Genomic DNA, 20,712 nt, shown 5'->3' on the forward strand with positions numbered 1-20,712 from the left:
GGGGCGGCAAATAAATTTCAGCCGCTGAAAATCTCTTCAGTTTCAACGCGCTCCGCGATCATATAGAGACGACTGGCTCTCATGCTACCACGTGACACGGGAAAATCGACGTCGAGTAATTCTTTTCCATTGCAATCAATTTGATAGTGCGTCAAGTAGTTTGCAAGTCTGGGGAGGACTTCGACAACTGTTAGGTGGTGCAGATTTGGCAAAGACGTACGGGATGATTCGTTTTTACTAGACCGTCGCTGTCGTGGTGGGTTTGGAAGATGTTTAAAGGGGGCGAAACTACTAGAAGGATCTTATATCTCAAAAAATTTTGAAAAAGTAACATTTTTCCTCAAACGTGTAGATTTGTATGCAAAGTTAACAAGTAACGGTGACAGTAACAAGGGAAATTGGAAATATAAAGCAGGATGTAAATATACAAATTATTTTTTCGAAAACTGTCTTCAAAGTCGACATATTTGTTAAATTTTCAGTTTACAAAGTGAGTCTTTTTTGTCACCTAGCTACAAAATACTTTTATATTCTAGAACGCCAAAGTATTTTTCGTTCTAGAACATAAAACAAATGTCATAATATTTTGCCACTTTCCGAGCTCATTTTCAACTAAACACTCTTAGAATATGAATTACAGTCTATAATTCTAACACTACTTTTTCAAACAACTAATTTTTATTGTTTGTTAGGTTGCTATCGTTATGATAGTCAAATATAAATTAAATTGTTGTATATAAAACAATTGTCTTATTTCATTGCAGTTTTCGAAAAAATATTGTATGCAACTCGGTAAAATAACTTCCATTCTTGAATGCAAAAGTACTATTTACAAAAATAACTATTTTGTTGGATGTTCTTGGATCATTTTAAATTTAAACTGATGAAACTTGGGCAAATAACACACCTAACTAAGGCAAAAATTCCCTGAAATACAAGTCTGTCAACCAGTCTTTAACACTTCCAAAATTTCGACGCCACTGATTTTGAGTAATTTCAACAAAAATTTCCCGTACATTTGAAATTAGCCTGAATTATCAATTCAATTGTCTGATAAGCTTATTTTAAATTTCAGTAAAAAATAACTTAAAAATTAAGTTTTTTATCTCAGCCTCAGTTTAACAGATTTTTACACCAAATTAGTGAGTTTTTCTTTATTTTAATCATAACATTAGACAGTTTCATCAATTTAAGTTGAACATCTTCAAAGATATTTGAATATATATGATATATACAGGGTGTAAGTTTGAATGGGGTTCATTTTTATGTAGAATAAGCTACCTTTGACCTTTAGAAATACGTTTTTTCATACCCCGCCGCTACACACCAGTCTAACCTGGTATTGAATATTTTGTTGTCAAATCTCATCTTTCTTGATTCGTGTTTATGTTTATTCATATCACACAGAGATTTAACTATGAAGATACACAAGGCCGCAGTACTGTCACTAAACTGTGAAATAAATAATTTTATAAGATTACCACTTAAATTTCAATATAAAATTAAACTAATGTACAAAATTTTTTAAAACTTAAAATCACACAAAAACTCAAAATCACACAAAAGCAATTTGTCTTTACACAAAATTATTTTCCATTGTAGTTTCATTCTCTGCCATTTCGGCCATATTGTTGGTTTAAAAAGATAACAGAAGGTAGCAGTAGTATAGTCCAATTAAATGGGCGTTTAAATTTTGATCAACTTGCCTGAAATTTTGGTGTAAGTTAGTTTGAGGTACATAATAACAATAAGTGAGAGTAATTTTTTTTAACCCTGGGCCATCCAGGGGTGAAAGAAGATAAAATAAACGGTTCTTTCAAAATAACTTAAAAGGGGTAAGAAGTAGAAAAAAAGTTTCTTATAAAAGTTGTAGAGCATAAAACTCTACATAAAAATGGTCTATTGACTTTTCTTGTACTATTAAAATTAACAGAGTTAGGGTGGCTAGAAGTTAAAGGGATGATTTCAGAAATTTAAAAAATCATAAAAAGCAGAAAAATTAGTGAATTAAATTTTTTTTTATTCAATCTACTCTAAAAATGTATCTTTTCAGAGAAATAAATAGACAGTTTTTAATTTTTAATAAAAAAGTTATAACAATTTCACAAAGCGAACGCAATTTTTTATCATTGTCGTAAGACAAAACTTCGAAAGCAGCTTTTCATTGTTTTAAATAACCAATCGAATGGCATAAAAAAAATTGTTTTAGTGTTAAATCATAAAAATTAATGATTAAAAAATTCAAGTTATAACTTTTTTATTAAAAATTAAAAAATATACCATATCAAAGTTACGTATTTTTATGATTATATTTATTTTACTGCATTTTTTAAAGCACCATAAAAAAATAGGTGAACTTTATTAAAGGTTCTGCATACTTCGGACTTATTGTTTGTGAGATATTTCAATTTTAGTGAAAATGCAGGCTTACCGTAGAAATTTAATATTAGCAATAAAAAAATAATTTTAAGGAATCAGCTTTAGAGAGTGTATTTTAGATCCTTGAAGTTATAAATTATTATATTTGTCGTCACTTAGTATTATACAGGGTGTTCAAAAAACTGCTGAATACTTTTCTCAACTTTAAACAGCAATAACTTGGTTATTTTAAATGAGACACCCAGTATATTTTTACTTTGGGAGTTAGGAAACTCTTTCAACCTTCAAACAGTGTATAGGTTCCCTCTAGGGTTCCCTTTAATGGTATTGGGGATATTTATGCCTTTCGTTTTTTACCGAAATTTGGATAAGAATGAATAAGAATATAAAAAATCTTGTACACAGTGTTCCACCTACTACTTGCGATGATATGAAGGAAAGAATTAGAGATGCACTTGCCACAATCACCCCAGATATTCTAAGGAATGTGAGAATATCATTTGATGATAGAATAAGAAGCTGTTCGATCATCAATTAAAATTTTTCTTTGTTTATCGTTAGAGATGGGTATAGGGAACCTGTACACAGTTTCAAAGAGTTTTAAATTTACTGGGGAAATATACTGGGTGTCCCATTTAAAATAACCAAGTTATTGCTGTTTAAAGTTGAGAAAAATATCTAGCAGTTTTTTGAACATCCTATATAATATTAAGTGACGACAAATATAATAATATATAACTTCAAGGATCTAAAATATTCTTTCCAAAGATGTTTCCTTTAAATAATTTTTTTATTGCTAATATTACATTTCTACGCTAAGCCTGCATTTTCACTAAAATTGAAATATCTCACAAACAACCTATTTTTTACGGTGCATTCAAAATGCAGTAAAATACAGGGTGTTTCATTTAAAAATACATAACTTTGATATGGTACGTCTTTCCTGAACACCCTGTATATTTCAAAATATTTTTAAAGGGTAGCCGTAATCAACCTACATATATACACACCTAAACATGTTTCTATAACATTTGACGTTTGGTCCCTAGTCACTACTATCCCTAAAAACTGACCACATTAAGGCTATTTGACTAAAAATGACCCAAGACACAATCTACTGAAGTTAAACTTAATTTTTTCTGTGAAATGACCATTCAATTTACTCACAAATTATATTTCTAATTTCCATAGTTACTCAACGACTCAATGTCAACCTATTTAGATCCAACTATGTAATTTCTACTCACTCGTAAAAGAAGAGCGTCAGTTTTCGAATTAGAATCGAATAAGAACTGTTGTCAGCCAACCTACTAACCCGCAGAAGAAAAAATGTGCACGTTACTCTGACCTTGTTATGGAACTGTCAACAAAACTACCAATCAACCTACTCCTTATAATAATTCTTCAAAATACCACTAGAACAAATGCCGGTTCAAATGGGTCCAGTCTAACACCAGAAGTGAGCTGCAAGACCGAGTCGGACAAGCCCGAGGAGAAGCCCAAGAACACCTCTGACTACACCGTCCTCTACGACTACCTGACTGGGACAGGTGTTCACAATTTCAGCGAGCACGTCACCATAGGGTTTCTGGGTGCCTATAGACAAGCCCAGGTGGTGCTCGGAGCGCTCCCACTGGCTGTGGATGCGGTCAACGAAGATAAAGGTGAGATCAAGTTGTGTATGGGGCGTGAATTTGATGTAGGGTCCGACAGCTGGTGCGTGCGGCACACCGTTTTCGGGATTGTAATAAGATAGGAGTAATCGGGTGTTAATTTTTTTGTTGAAGCTTAGGACACAGAAGAACGGATTAGTTGAGTTTTTAGATGTGGATGTAAGGGGAGGCGTCTATTTACAATTTGCGATTTGACTTTTAGACTTACGAAGGGTTGAATAATGAGGGAGCCGATGTCGTTTTTTAACGTCAATTAATTTTGAATATAAGGCACTCAGAATTTATTATGGAAAACTTTCAATTAAAAGTCTGTCGGATGCTCGGCTAGTCAGTTCTGTTTTGGGTGGTAAATAGTCCAATCGAATTAGATTTTAACGTGCAAACATTTGTTCAGTAAACAAGACACGTAAAAATAAGGTAAAATTCAGTGGAATTGAATGGCGTCCAAAGGTCGCAAAAAACAGTTTTTTCATTAAAAAAAAACTATACATTTTATAAAAAAATGTTTTAGACAATAATTGTAGAATTTTTTATAACAAAAAATTAGATAAATAACTGTATTTTAACAATATGGATTTGTTTTTTAACGTGGACAAAATTGATATTTTAAAAATACATAATAATTCACAGCCACACAAAAAAAAAGTTGGGTATACTTTTTATGCGACATATATTTTTCGTAGTAATTTGGCCTCCTGAACACGAATCTGGGGTCAGAATTGGCCCATCACGTCACAATTTTTTCCTAACCTCAAAAAACTTGTGAAAAATAGTGAAAATTGATGAAAATTTACTGGGAAAATTTGGAAAAAAATTTATTTCCACATCAAATAGTACATTTTTATGTAAAAGACTCTGCTGAATTCAAATCCACTGTCAGAATTGAGCTAGAACGTGTGGTTTTTTTTCTAACCTCAAAAAACCGAGCAGGAATCGCTATTTTCAAATTCTGAGCGGATTTTGACCAGATTTTGTATAAAGGGGTTTTTTGGGTCGCTGATTACGAATATGAATTCACATTGTAAAAATTCAAGATGGCTGATCCAATATGGCGGGTGTACTTTTTTGAAATCCACCGATTTCAGTAAAATTTGGCATCATAAGGATTGCTGGTTGATCTCACCTTCATTAATCACACATCTGGAGCCAGATTTTCATAAATCAAGGTAAAAGATTCCACTCCGTCTAAAAATGTGACTTCGCTTAAAAAAATGACTTAAGGACTCTACACATGTAATGATGTGTAGTGTGATGTGCTTGTTTCCATGGGACAAGACAAAAAAGTTTCTACTTTATTCTTTCATTTATTTAGTCGTGCATGGGCTTATGGTTTTCCAATCAGATTTTTTTAACTACTATGCAGTTTTCCTATGGCATTTAGATGCTTTTATTTCTTAATAATTTTAAAGTTCAAGGAAAAGGACACATTACTGCCACACAGCACATCACTGCATCTGCTTATGCCTTCAATCTAAAAATGTGACTTTGCCGAAAAAATGCCGCCTACTCGGCCTAAAATTATGACTCTGCCTACAAATTTTACCTTGATTTATGAAAATCTGGCTCCAGATGTGTGATTAATGAAGGTGAGATCAACCAGCAATCCTTATGATGCCAAATTTTACTGAAATCGGTGGATTTCAAAAAAGTACACCCGCCATATTGGATCAGCCATCTTGAATTTTTACAATGTGAATTCATATTCGTAATCAGCGACCCAAAAAACCCCTTTATACAAAATCTGGTCAAAATCCGCTCAGAATTTGAAAATAGCGATTCCTGCTCGGTTTTTTGAGGTTAGAAAAAAAACCACACGTTCTAGCTCAATTCTGACAGTGGATTTGAATTCAGCAGAGTCTTTTACATAAAAATGTACTATTTGATGTGGAAATAAATTTTTTTCCAAATTTTCCCAGTAAATTTTCATAAATTTTCACTATTTTTCACAAGTATTTTGAGGTTAGGAAAAAATTGTGACGTGATGTGCCAATTCTGACCCCAGATTCGTGTTCAGGCCAAATTACTACGAAAAATATATGTCGCATAAAAAGTATACCCAACTTTTTTTTTGTGTGGCTGTGATCAAAGAACTAATAACTATTGAAGATATACATATTAAAGCAAATAATAAAATTATGACTAATGCACATGATGGTGTACATTTTCTAAGTGTTTATTTGGATGAATTCTTGAACTTTAAATTACATTGTGATAAACTTATTTCGAAAATGAATTCTCTGAACTTTATTTTCTTAAATTTGAAAACAGTGCTGAACCTTTCCCAGCTTGTACACGTTTACTATGCCCAAGTAGATTCAAGACTAATTTGTTTATGTAGGCCAGGAAAATAAGCTGGGAAATTACCATTTCGCGACTTTTTGTTTCGGCAAGCTGAATTTATCACTATAGATGCTAAATATTATGTACAATAACATATTAGTTTCCACAGTCATAAAAAATTTTAAACGAAAGTTAAAGCTGAAGTTGAGTTTTTACATTCTTAAACTGAAGTTTTTATTTATTTTTTAAGTGCGTGACGAATCCTATACATGTATACTGTCTTAATGGAAAATAAAACCATTAAAACAATATAGTTATTGCAAAAAAACGGCTAAAATCGCAATTTTTTAAAACTTCTATATCTTTAAAACGAAAAAAGATTTGTTTACGAAACGAATATGTAGTCTTTGGAAAGTAGGATAAGAGCATTTTTGTAAAATTGTAAAATATTTTGCAAAATTTGAGTTTTTCGAAAAAAATAAACTTTTTTCAAATTTCAATAAATCATACAGTAGTGCACTCACGTGACCTATCATGGGCTTAAAATTTTCTTTAAGAGTTTTATTTTCCTGTGTAAATTGTGAGCGTATTGCAAAATATTTGGAAATATGCGAAAAATCTACCGAAACTTTGACTTCTTTTTTCGGGTCGAAAAATGTAGATCTTGTTCTTATCGTTCAAATTTAATCGGAATGGCATCATTGCCATTTGAAAGCCGACATTTTTTCACAAATTTTAAAAAATTGTCCGCTAACCTAGAAGCCAAGAAATTATTTTTTCAAAAAATCTCTCATCTCTTCAAAAACTCATTTATTGATATTAAGGTCTAAAATTTACACAAGTTTCAATAGATTTTTCAAATATTTCTAATTATTGTGCAATACGCGTACAATTTGCACAGGAAAATACAACTCTTATAGCTGTTTTACATTGACAACTTATTGATGAATAAATTGACGAAATTCTTCATGAATTAATTCACGAATTTATTGGTAAACAGTGTGGTTTTACACTGCTACAGACTTCGTCAAGTTTTTTGACGCATGAATCAGTTCTACCAACGAATCAAAGAAGCAAATAAATTTCAAAGATGTCACCTTTCCACTCATAATTGTAGTGATACAACAGCGGTACCGTTCTGACACATATTATATAAATATTAGTTTTTGTAAGTAACAAATCATTAAAAACAATGCAAAACTAGTACGACGCCACACAATTATTTACATATTCCAATAACATACCCTCATTACTGATCTGAGGCTGCAAATCTGTTAGGTTGGTACTTCCGAACTTCATGAAGAAATTCATGAAAATTAGAACATGCTCTAATTCGTCGAACTTGATGAATAAATTCATGAAGTTATTTGACAGCAAATTTCGTGCATTACACTGGTCCAATTTCTTGATGAAGCGACTTAATGAATTAATTGATCAATAAATTGTCAATGTAAAACAGCTACATAAGTGCATTATTCTATGATTTATTGAAACTTCGAAAAAATTTATTTTTTTCGAAAAACTCAATTTTTGCAAAAAGTTTCAAATATTTTGCAATTTTACAAAAATGCACTTATTCTACTTGCCAAGGACTACATATTCTGAAAGTTTCGTAAAAAAACCTTTTTTCGTTTTAAAGATATAAAAGTTTTTAAAAAATGCGATTTTTAGCCGTTTTTTTGCAATAGCTAATACATTTTCTTGAATGATATTATTGCGATATGAAATTATCTTTAACGCGCATGATCAGTAACATTGATATAATTTTAATTTATTAATTACTATAAAAGTAAATATTGTTCTATAAATTTAAAAATATAAATCCAATAATTCTTTTAGTTTCCCATTTGAGGTTTGAAGCTTTTTGAATATTTCTAATATTGCTAGAATATCGCGATATTTCATGTCATGACTAGTAAAAATATTGAGAAATCGTTCATGACAATGTGTACTATTATTTGGCTTATGTGACGTCACTACTAAAAAGGTCTATTAACAGCTTTAATAACAGTACAGAGACACACATTGTTTCTTATAATATTTAAGGAGATATTTTTTTATCGAATGACAGAAAATTTATATGATTCGAATATCCTACAGAACTGCGATATATCTACAAGCTAGAGCTAGATAATAATTTACTATTTTATTTGGAGGCTACATTCAGCTGCGTTGCCAAGGCAATCATCTGGCATATCTAATAAATTGCTGGAAAATTTCTCAGGAATTCGGAATCTGCTGTGTAGGACCTTTTTTCATGCGTGTCAATGGCGTAGTCAGAAATTTTTCATCTTTAGTGCAAGGAACAATTTAAAAAATTGGAAGAAAACTTCTCTTAGTAAATGCTCTGAGTATGTTATATTTTAAGTTTTTCAAGAATTAATTATTCTCAGAATAAATTAAAATAAATAGTTTATTAAGTATTAAGGTCAGTAAGGCAGTAAAAGACGGCAGTGCTTATGACGTTTTTTGTACGTTCAAATATTGAATAAATTTAATGAAAATTGAAAAGTTTAATATTTAAAAAATACAGGGTGTTTCGCATAAGAACCGACACATAGCAGGGATATACAGGGTCGAAAAGTCCCCATGGTTCATCAGCCGTTACGTGAGAGCGATAAAGTAAGTCATAGAAATCCATGCGATAGAGGAAGGCGTCTCATAGTCACCGCCCGTTTCGCCCTTCCACAAATAAGATCCACTTCCACTTGTAATTCAGCGACCGGTGGTCATCTTTGTTTTCGTCGTTTGCCTTTTCTGTAATAGATGTCATTAGGTACTTATACAATTCCGACTTCGTATTCCGATATGTTAATACAGTCCGTTAACAGAGGGCAGCACAATTTGTCTAAGGTGATGAGCAGCCCTAGAAAGAGAGATACCAGATCTACAGATTTTTTTGGAATTGGGGAAATAGGGAATTTTGCTTTTATTTCTTGGGATTTTTAAGTCATTTTAAAAAGTATACTTAAATAACAACTAAATGAACTTTAAATGCAGCTGAGTACTAGACTCCATTTGAATAACTTCTCAGTAGGGGAAACAAGGTCACTAGATTTACAAACAGAGGTATCTACTAGCTACTGTAAAAAGTTTCTTTGTTACGCGTTGTGCTGGCTTGTGATTTGGACAGTAAGTGGGGAATAGCTCAAGAAACAAAATACACCCTATGCTGATATATATTTTTACCCTGGGGGTGGTTTCTACCCATTTGTAGGGGTTGAAAATAAATTTTGTCAAAATAATCCCGGGAATCGATAAAGTAACTAATTTCAAGCAAAAAATGTTTCATACAATTTTTTTGATAAACCAATACTTTCTGAGTTATTTGCGACTGAAAACTCAAATTTTCAATTGAAAAATTGTACTTTGTTTCTTGAGCTATTCCCCACTTACTGTCCAAATTTCAAGTAAATCGAATAATAGCGGAAATTGGAGCTAAAAACATCATAAACTGAAATATTCGTAAATTTAAGGGTTGTAAATTTGTTTAGCTCAATTTCAACAATGGATTCTTATTCCTCATCTCAAAAACTGTAAAAAATGTTTTGTATCATTTGAAAAAAAACTTTTTTCAAACGAGAGAGCAAAAAATGTAAATCTTTTTCCAAAATTATAATTTTGGGGCCCAATTTTGAGGGTGTAAATGGCGAAACTTATTTAGAATTTCTCCAAAACACTCTCCCTGATCTACTTGACGAGGTGTCACTACAACTCAGACTGGAACATTGGTTTATGCATGATAGAGCGCCCCCTCATTTTAGTAATGTTGTTAAAGACTTTTTAAACCATCAGTTTCCAAATAAATGGATTGGAAGAGGAAATAATTGCCCACAAGTTTGGCCTCCACGGTCACCAGACCTCAACAAATGTGACTTCTTTCTTTGGAGAACGTTCAAAGAATTGGTGTATTCCTCGCCAGTTGCGTCTCGAGCAGAATTGTGGAATCGCGATAAGGATAAATGCACATTCATTAGAAATAATCAGCAGTTATTGGATAGAGTACCTAGACGAAGAATAAATCTATGCCTCAGAGAAAACGGTGATCATTTTGAACAACGTCTTAAGTTGTTTTTCCTGATCGTCAACTTTTGAATTTTCAGTGATTTTAAATCACACAGCTACAAGACGTGTTATTAGTTATTCGTGTTTTTGTTGGAAACCTCACCCCGTATACTATTAGATCTACGGTCTCAACAAATTCAGTAAAGGTGTCAAATTACCTGAGCGTGCAAAATACCTTAACGTCAAACAAAAAATTGAATTTACAGATCTGTCAACGTCATTACAAATCGATTCTGATACCTACAAGCGTAATACTCTTGGAATATAATCGCATTAGCAGTCTTTTATGCAATATTCTAAAACAATATCGATGTACGTACAATCCCCACACGTAGATTAGATAATGGATGAATAATAATTTTAATCCCTCTTCCTCGGTCATTAATCTAGAGATTTCATGAAATATCCGCGGTGTTGTTGAGCAGAATTGATAGAGGCATTAATGTCACGTGACACACATCAATAATTTTCCTAAACGAATTGATCTACTGCGTAAACAGCGCAAGTTTGCAAAATAGTGATATTATCAAATACAGTTACTACAATATTTTTACGTTTTTATTTGTTTTCTGACAAAAGGATGTTGATCGTGGATGTTGGACACGTTTTTTTGCTACGAAGACGATAAAAGGCCTCTTTTCAGAATCACTGAAAATTTAGTACCTAAGCGATAATCTCTTACAAGGAAATGATTTTCTCTTACAAGGTCAATAATTTTAATAGTACTAGATATACAGGGTGTTCCTAAATATCATGTACATAAGGAAGGGGGTAATTCTCTGGCTTATTTCAAGACTAAAAGTTCATATAAACATAGGTCCGCAAACCCTTCGTTACCGATCAATAGGGTGTCGAAATTTTAAGATTTTTTTAGTTTTTTCTTTATAGTTACCGCAGTTTTTCAGATATTTAGCTGAAATTTGGAATATAGGTTACGCTATAGGGCTTACGTCATTGGGCATGCTAAATAGTCGTGATATTCTACAGAGTGATATTTTTTCGGGGTTCATACCCCCCTTTTCTTCCCCTGAACTTTTGTGCGGTGCGCCGCTGGTAGATTCTAAAATCAAAATTGAATTTTGTGTTTTGTTGAGAAACTCATTTGCCTCTTATAATTTTTTCGTATCTGCGACCGTTATCGAGAAAAAAAATAAAAAACGATTTTATGTAATTCGTTAGATGAAATTTAAATTCTTAAAATGGTCCAGTAGGCTCTGGCTTTATTTAGATAATTTCTTGTTTCTATTAATTTTGACAGTTCGCATTTGAAATAGTAACTTGGGTCGGCATATGTTTAAAAATTAAAGGTTTTAGTTACAAACTGTAAGGTGTAAAAGTGTTTTAAATACTCATTGTAGTCTTATTTTACAAATTTGAGTATTCACTCCACAAACTCGCCGGTGACTTTAAAGTTCTTGACTTCTCCATGAAATATACTAGCAGTGACATTTCAGAAACACCAGTATTTTTGTTCTGGCACCATTCTTTGCAATATCTATATGCTCGTTTGTAGCGCACTTTCGACTTCTTCGCAGGCAGCATTTGCTGCACTTTCTAACGAGCGTTCAAATAAAAACGTGGTCGAAGTTGGCTCTGACACATTGGACGTAGGGAGTAGCTTATAGCGACCAACTTAACCTCATTTCTCAACGAGCTGTATAGCAGCTGTCAGTTTCAATAACGTTAATGACTATATAACTTTATTTTAAAGAATAATCGTGATAACAATAACAAACAATTAAAGGAGCTGCGGAAAGTGTCCCCCTCCTTGTTATAACAATAAATTAAAGCAGCTGCTGAAAGTGTCCCCCTCCTTGTTCCAAGCACTTTTCACACCTGTTCCTCAAAGAATTAAAGACATTTTCTAAGATGCTCGGGGTATTGTTAATTTCACGAATCTTGTCTATAAGTCGAGCCTGCAGATGGTTTAAATCAGGAATAGGCAGTTCAAAAATAGTGTTTTTAAGGTAAGGCCACAAAAAGAAATCACACGGCGTAATATCACATGACCTCGGTGGAAATTCATGTTCAGCATTGAGACTTATTAGTCGATTTTGGAAAACTTCCCTCAACATATTCATCGTCTCGCCTGCCGTATGTGCCCTTGCGCCATCTTGTTGAAAGTAAAAGTTTGTAATTTCGTTTTCTTCCAGCTGGTTAACAAAAGGAGCGATAATTTCTTCTCTATACCTTTGCGCAGTAAGAGTACCATTAAAAAAAATAGGTCCATAAATCCTCCTTCGATTGAGAGCACACCAAACTCCAATTTTTTGAGCGTGTAGAGGGCCCTCGACAAAAAAGTTATCTGGTTTTTCAGAAGACCACATTCTCATATTCTGTGAGTTTACGTAACCACTTAAATGAAACCAGGCTTCATCAGAAAAAAAGGTGATATTATGAAGTTCACCGTAGTTGTTTAAAAACCATTCACAAAATACAGCCCGTCGCGGAAAATCAACTTCATGAAGTTCTTGCTGACAAGTTAAACGATAGGAGAACAAACGCAAATCTTTTTTTAACACTGTGTGGCAGGTACCGACTGATACTCCCACCATTTGTGATAAAACACGTACAGAAGTTCTTGGCGCATTTTCCATTATTTGTTGGACATTTTCTTTTAATTCTTCAGTCCGCTTTTTAGGTCGGCCGCTTCCTTCTTTTCTTGTTACACTGCCCGTTTCACGAAAAACATTAACACAACGCTGAACTGCACTTTGAAAAATTTTGTACTCAACAACGCCGGGAAATTGATTTTGAAATTCTATGAAACATTCCTCAATAGAATACTTCCATATTCCATCAATCTTGCGTCCATTTCTAAAGTAGGACTCTATGATAAACACTTTTTGTTCTTGAGAAAACACCATTTTAAACGCTTTTTAAAACGAAAATATTCAAATTGATAGCGGCGATATAACGCTTTGACAGATGACGTTTAAGTTCATTTGCTATACGCTACGCCCTACGTCCAAATTTTCAGAACCAACTTGACCACGTTTTTATTTGAACGCTCGTTATTTGAAAATCACTCATTTGAAAATAATAATTCAATACCAGCAAAATTGCAACTTTTATGTAGCTTTGTTTATAAACACCTTAGAAACGACAAAATCCAAACAACTAAGGCGACTTTGCAAGATTTCGAATGTCAACATGAATTGTTTAAGAAATGTCAAAAAGTAAAACCTAATCTTTATTTCATGAACCATAAAGAACTGTGGGAGCAGATAAAATGTTATATGCCACGCAGCAGTTAAGTATAATTTACCAGTCTCGGACTCTATTGACAGCCCTCGCTCCGCTCGGGCGCAAAAATGATACTTACCTCCTTTGTGGTGTAAATAACTATTTCGTTCCAGTTAACTAAACAGTCTTCTTGACACTGAATTACTTGTAAAATGTCCACGGTTTTCGAAAAAAAAAAACATTTTCAACGTTTCTATGAACAAACCCGAAACACTCTGTATGTGCACCCTCTATTTTCATTCCAGAGCTACTCCCTGGACGGCACTTGAGTTATGTGGCGGCAGACATCGGAACCAACCCCCCAGCTTTGGGGGTGGCACGTAGCAAGTCCTCTTTGGCAGCCCACGCCATCAGGGTTATGACAGAGATGAGGGACAACGGCACCATCGCTTTCATAGGCCCCGACGACACGTGCTCCTCGGAGGCCCTGGTCGCAGCCGCCTGGAATCTGCCCATGATCTCCTACGTGAGTACAGAGCCTACTTAGATATGCGGAATGATGTTTTTCTCGCGAATGTGAGTCCTGAAAACATTTTTTAGTCCAGTCGCTGAAGCATTTTGGCTACCAATTTTTTCGGATGGAATGGATTGACGTGAAATTTGAACTGTAGCTAGGGAATAGCCCAAGAAACAAAAGTTATATACTGCCGATGTGTGCTTTTACCCTAGGGGTGGATGCCACCCCTTCTGGAGGGTGGGAACTTTTTTGTTAAAAATAACCTTACGATTCGATAGAGGGGCGCTTTCTAAGCAAAAAATGTTCTATAATAATTTTTTGTACAGATAATTCTTTTTGAGTTATTTGCGCCTAAACATGTTCGTTTTTAGCCCAAAAAATACATGTTTTTGAGTCATTTTTCGCGAATATCTCAAAAACTACAAGTTTTATCAAAAACATGATCATAAGCAAAAATGAAGGTACCTAATTAAATAGCAAAGAGAAAAAACTGCAAATTACAGAACTTAAAGTTCTTTAAATTCCTTACAAAATGGTTTTTTGTGTAAATTTATAACTAAAGTTATAAGTTATGGTAAAAAAATTAATCGCATTTTTTCGGTAAAATTTTTGGTGCGGGTAAATTACCATTATCTTTGTGTATTTTGGAGCACTTGTGAACTGATTTGAGTAAGTATTTTCATAATATACATACACACACGTATCCATTTATAATCTATATACATTTTTTATTTGATATAAATTTAATAAAAAAATATTAAGAATAAATTCAATAAAATAAAAAAAAAATTAATTATATCATCATACTCACATATAATTTTTAGGAAATTTTTCTATAAGGAGTAGGTTTTTTATGAAGGGTAGATCTTCCATAAGGGTTTTTTAGGTGGCTGAAAAGTTGCAATATATCATAGATCATTTGAAAACCAATAAAAAGTTCATTCAACATATGCATACCATTAAAACATCTCAAGCTTTCAATAATATTTTTTTGTTTATTTTATTATAAGGGATGGTTTTTAATGGTTGCAACTTTGTACTGAGTCTTAAGCTTTCTAATGAATTACAAAAGAAATGCAATGCATTGTGAATGCAGCAAAAGAACATTTTAAACTGTTAAAACCTTTTTTTTCTATTTTTTTGGCCAAGGGTAGTAACAATGGGCGAGAAATTGATTGAAAACATATTTTCGCATCACCATATTTTATTTACTGACGAATCAACATTCACAACTAATGGCGTGGTTTCCTTTCAAAATTGTAGATACTGGGCTAAAGACAAGATCCAAATTCTCGATTGATAACTAATAATCAAAAATTTAAGAAAACTATATTCCAGGTTTCGTGTGAGTTACTAGACAGTGATAACACAGCCCCACAAAAATAAAAAAAGGATCGGATCATGTATTTCCATGTATTTTTTCCGCTGTATCCGAATCTGCCTTCAGATTTGGCCCAACGGGTCTGAGTTTTCAAAAAAACAGGTCAAAATTCACAAAAAAACGTCATTTACGACCCACGAAAGTTATAAAAAATCAAATTCTACTAGCTCACTAGACGTATGATTTTTCACTCGTTTAATTCCAATTTATCATCGTAGAGTCAAACAAGCTGGTCCAATTTAATTCAAAAACAGAAAATAGATCAAAATGCTTAAAAACGTCATTTTCATGGCATAATTCGTGTTGCAAAGTTCTGGATCCATCTTTTTATTCATCCACCCATTTATGAATTCATACATCTTTCTATCCAGTCGTTGATACATGAACACGCATATTTATTCATCCACCTGTACCACCTATAAAACCCACCCATCCACCCATTCACCCATCTATCCATCTACTTTTTGTACTGAGAGATGAGATAACAGCCTAGAAGATTGAGAATGCAATAAAACTTGTAGAATAAATACTCTACTTTCTAAACAAAAGAAAATGATATCTACAAATCATTCTTATTTTTGCTTCTATAACGTGTTCTCTTTTCTTCAAGGGATCTATGCAAAGGGTTACGCTTTCGTTTAGTTTCTCTATTTTTCGTTTCTCTTTTTAACAACCAACAAAAATCGGCCATCGGCGTTTTTAAGCAATNTCTAATAAACGAAGGACTAAAAAAACTGCAAATCACAGAACTTAAAGTGCTTTAAATTCCTTACAAAATGGTTTTTTGAGTAAATTTATAACTAAAATTATAAGTTATGGTAAAAAAATTAATAACATTTTTTCGGTAAAATTTTCGGTGCGAGTAAATTACCATTATCTTTGTGTATTTTAGAGCACTTGTGCATACCATTAAAACATCTCAGGCTTTCAATAATATTTTATTTTATTAAAAGGGATGGTTTTTAAGGATTGCAACTTTGTAATGAGTCGTAAGCTTTCTAATGAATAACAAAAGAAATGCAATACATTGTGAATGCACCAAAAGAATATTTTAAACTGTTAAAAACTTTTTGTTTCTATTTTTTTGGTCGGGGAAGGTTAGTTTTAAGGATTTTTAAGGGTTGAGAAGTAATTAAATTTCATAAATTATATTAAATAACAAGAAATGAACTTTATTCAACATATTTGAACATTTATTGAATCTTTAAAATAAGTACACAACTCATTTTTAAAGACAGGTTCACAAAAAAATATTTGTGAGCAAGGAAACATTTCCCGGGATAATGTAAGAAAACTCCGCACCAGAATTGTGAATAAAATAAAACCCAGATATTTTCAAGTCGAATAATCGAAATCAAATTGTAAAGAGAGCCATGCTCATTTGTTATTTTCGAAAAAACTCGTCTAGATTGCACTATTCTACCATTACAGGGAGTATATAATTTTTTTTAAATTTTAATCTATTTTTATCTAGTCTATTTTTAACTAGTTGAAAACAAAAAACCAGTAAAGATCAAGTAAAAACGATTTTTCATTGATAAATATNTTGCAACTTTGTAATGAGTCGTAAGCTTTCTAATGAATAACAAAAGAAATGCAATACATTGTGAATGCACCAAAAGAATATTTTAAACTGTTAAAAACTTTTTGTTTCTATTTTTTTGGTCGGGGAAGGTTAGTTTTAAGGATTTTTAAGGGTTGAGAAGTAATTAAATTTCATAAATTATATTAAATAACAAGAAATGAACTTTATTCAACATATTTGAACATTTATTGAATCTTTAAAATAAGTACACAACTCATTTTTAAAGACAGTTTCACAAAAAAATATTTGTGAGCAAGGAAACATTTCCCGGGATAATGTAAGAAAACTCCGCACCAGAATTGTGAATAAAATAAAACCCAGATATTTTCAAGTCGAATAATCGAAATCAAATTGTAAAGAGAGCCATGCTCATTTGTTATTTTCGAAAAAACTCGTCTAGATTGCACTATTCTACCATTACAGGGAGTATATAATTTTTTTTAAATTTTAATCTATTTTTATCTAGTCTATTTTTAACTAGTTGAAAACAAAAAACCAGTAAAGATCAAGTAAAAACGATTTTTCATTTATAAATATTGAATAAAGTGCTTGAAAATTGAAACACATTGTCTTCTGTCAATTTATAAAGCTTTACCTTACCCTCATTATGTCACCTTATGTTAGGGTATGTTTTAGCGTTTTAATGAAAGTAACCTGGTAAAAAATACACAAAATCTATGTACTCATGTACAAACTTTTTTCTTACAGGGCTGTGTTATTAGGATTACCCTGTATAACTCTGGGTACGCTATTAAAAGTGCCGAAATCACTATTAGAAATGATTACGACGTTATTAGTCAGAAGTAAAAGAAAGCGTTGAACATGATTTATCGTGACAGATCTTTTTTTCTCTTATAAAGGAACAGGACGAATCAATCAAGGTGAAATTACTGAAGGTGAAATCTCTCCGGACCTACTTTTTTCAGGCCGCTCTAACTTTTCAAGTTATGGTCTGCAGACGATAAATAATGTAGGCAAATGGAAACGTCGATTAAGCCAGAAGCATAGCTGCCTCGGCTTGCTTCGAGAAACTTTCTTATAAACTAGAGCGAAAAGTTTGTAGTATCGTAATCCAATTATTTCGGAAAATATCGCGACGGAATATAATTAAAACAATTGTGTACAGTTTTAGAACAACGTGCTAACTTTTTGAATAAATATTGGTACAACTTCTTGTGGTCATTGATGAAAATGTCTGAACTCAGTCCAAAAAAAGCGTTCGTGGAGCCGGGCCCGCCGGCATTCGTCCCTTTTCTGCATGGCATAGCAGAAAAATCAAATACTGATGAGATGGACTGTATTCGTTATTGGATACCAAACACAAATCTACGATTTCATATTTACTTTTTTCTGCAAAATATACTTGGGTAAACATCTCCTAATAGGAGATGATTCAATGAAGATGTTTTTTTAGCCCGTGGCCACTAACACTAAGTAAACAGTAAGAAAAATAACCTCGGATACAGGGTGTTCCTGAAATAAGTGCGTTGCCTCAAAGTGGTAATAGAGGACGTGGTTATAAACAGTTTTTATTGAGCAAACGTGATCTAAAGTGTTGTTTCCAGAGAATTAATCAAGAATTATTACGCGAAACTTAGGCCGACACTGCATCGACCCACTTAATCAACTGTTTACAACGCTACGTCGCTACTCCAGCGACAATACAGGGTGTTACGAATAGATTGGATCCAGTTAGAATCAAGTGTCTCCACTTTTTTAAAATTAAAAAACAAAATATTACTCCAGGTGTCTTTAGCGACCTGTAAGTTTTATGTAAGACATAAATCTATGTTCTTTTCCAGCTATCCTGAACGCCTGTCTTAATAACGTTCATTAAAATATGTACAAAATAGTACAAAAATACAATGCTACGAAAAAATTGAGCCAAGAAAAGGAAAAAGTGGTACGCAAAAAACACTCCGACACGGTCAAATCCAGATACCAACTGAATTGCGTATTGGTGGTTGCTGGACACCTTAGTACCTCGTGTTAATAAACCGCCATGCCATTGTCACATTGCTCGATATGAATTTTATCGAATTTTAAATTTTAATATATTAAATTCCAGGATCCTTTTTGAGGCCTGCGATACCGTCCGAGACTGACCACCTCCGACGAAGATCCTGTGCGATAGCCTCCTGCATCGACACAGCGATACCCCAGGCTCCTCCAGAGACCTAATTATTTTTTTAGCATAAAGAAGTTCAAAAAGTGATAAATAAAGTATTTTATGGCATTCTATGCACGCAGTTGTGTCAATATTCCTCAATTAATCGAACTTTTGTGCATCAAGTTGGAGTTTGATAATTTTTTTCTCGGAAATAGTTGAGTTTAAGACCCATGTCAAATAGTGTTTTTTTGCTTATTAATGTATTCTATCGTCTGCTAGGCAGTCAAGTCAGTCAAACTTCTTACACCCTGTATATGGGTGAGTGCCCCGTAGGCAACTTTTGTGACCTTAGTAAGGCATTCGACTGCATACAGCATGATAACTTACTACAAAAATTGTATAAGTATTGTGTCCGGGGTTCTGTTTTAAACTGGATTTCTACTTTTTTTAAATATAGAAAACAATATGTGTCTATTACTTCTACAAGTGATGACTTTACTAACGACTTTAAATCTGAATCCAATTCCATTGATATGGGTGTTCCTCAAGGTTCAGTCCTAGGCCCTGTACTATTTATTCATTGGAGCGTTCGATAGGTAACAATTTTTTCACAATGTATGCTGATGATTTATCATTAATTATTTCAAATAAGTCAACAAAAGACCTGACTACTAATCTAGAAAATACATTGTACAATGTGTCTAAGTGGTTCAGTTGTAATAACTTATATTTAAATACCGACAAAACTAAATTAATTAGATTTCACAATAGGCAAAGAAAATGCGAGTCTGTTGCGGCAAATATTAACAACTGTACTATTACCAGTGATGAAACAGACTGTGTCAAATTTTTAGGAGTTACTTTGGATGATACATTAAATTGGAAAATGCATTGCAATAATCTTATATCTACATTAAGTTCAGTAAGCTACTTAATGAAGTCTATGAAAGAAATTTTGCACAAACAACAATTGTTATATTTATATTATGCATACGTGGAGTCTAGATTGCGTTACGGAATATGTTTTTGGGGTAACTCTACCTTGTCTCATTCAGTTTTTGTCATACAAAAACGTATTTTAAGAATAATTGCTGGCGTGCCAAGTCATCGTACATGTAGAGATATATTTAAGAATTTTAATGTTCTTACGTTAGTATCATTATTTATTTTTGAAATGTCTGTGTATATATATAATAATAAGGAGTCTTTAATTCTGAATAAGGATATACATACAATCAATACCAGACAATGCTATGATATCCGAATTCCTTTTGCAAAATATACCATAACAGCTAATTCACCAGATTGTTTGGGATTTAAGATATATAACCATTTACCGAGTGAACTCAAGACTGATAAGATTACAATATCTCAATTTAAACAAAAACTGAAATTATTTTTAGTAGATAAGTGTTTTTATTCTTTATTGGAATTTTTTTCTGCTGTTGTGTCCTAGGTTAAGTTATTATATGTTTATTTGACTATTGTTATACAATCCTTTTTTGTCCACAACAAGATAAATAAATAAAAAAAAAA

At 32.7% G+C, this 20,712-nt stretch overlaps 1 protein-coding gene across 1 annotated transcript in view; it reads left to right on the forward strand.

Moving 5' to 3' along the window:
• The first annotated feature begins 3,733 nt into the window (after positions 1–3,733).
• LOC108908795 (guanylate cyclase 32E) overlaps positions 3,734–20,712 on the forward strand; it is a 95,967-nt gene continuing 78,988 nt past the window's right edge. The window contains exons 1-2 of the mRNA XM_023456576.1: positions 3,734–4,043; positions 13,889–14,109. Of these exons, the coding sequence (XP_023312344.1) occupies positions 3,734–4,043; positions 13,889–14,109 (531 nt within the window). The remainder of the gene's footprint in view (positions 4,044–13,888; positions 14,110–20,712) is intronic.

This window comes from Anoplophora glabripennis, unplaced genomic scaffold (assembly GCF_000390285.2).
Source record: "Anoplophora glabripennis isolate ALB-LARVAE unplaced genomic scaffold, Agla_2.0 scaffold644, whole genome shotgun sequence".
In the NCBI taxonomy this organism is placed as follows: Eukaryota; Metazoa; Arthropoda; class Insecta; order Coleoptera; family Cerambycidae; genus Anoplophora; species Anoplophora glabripennis.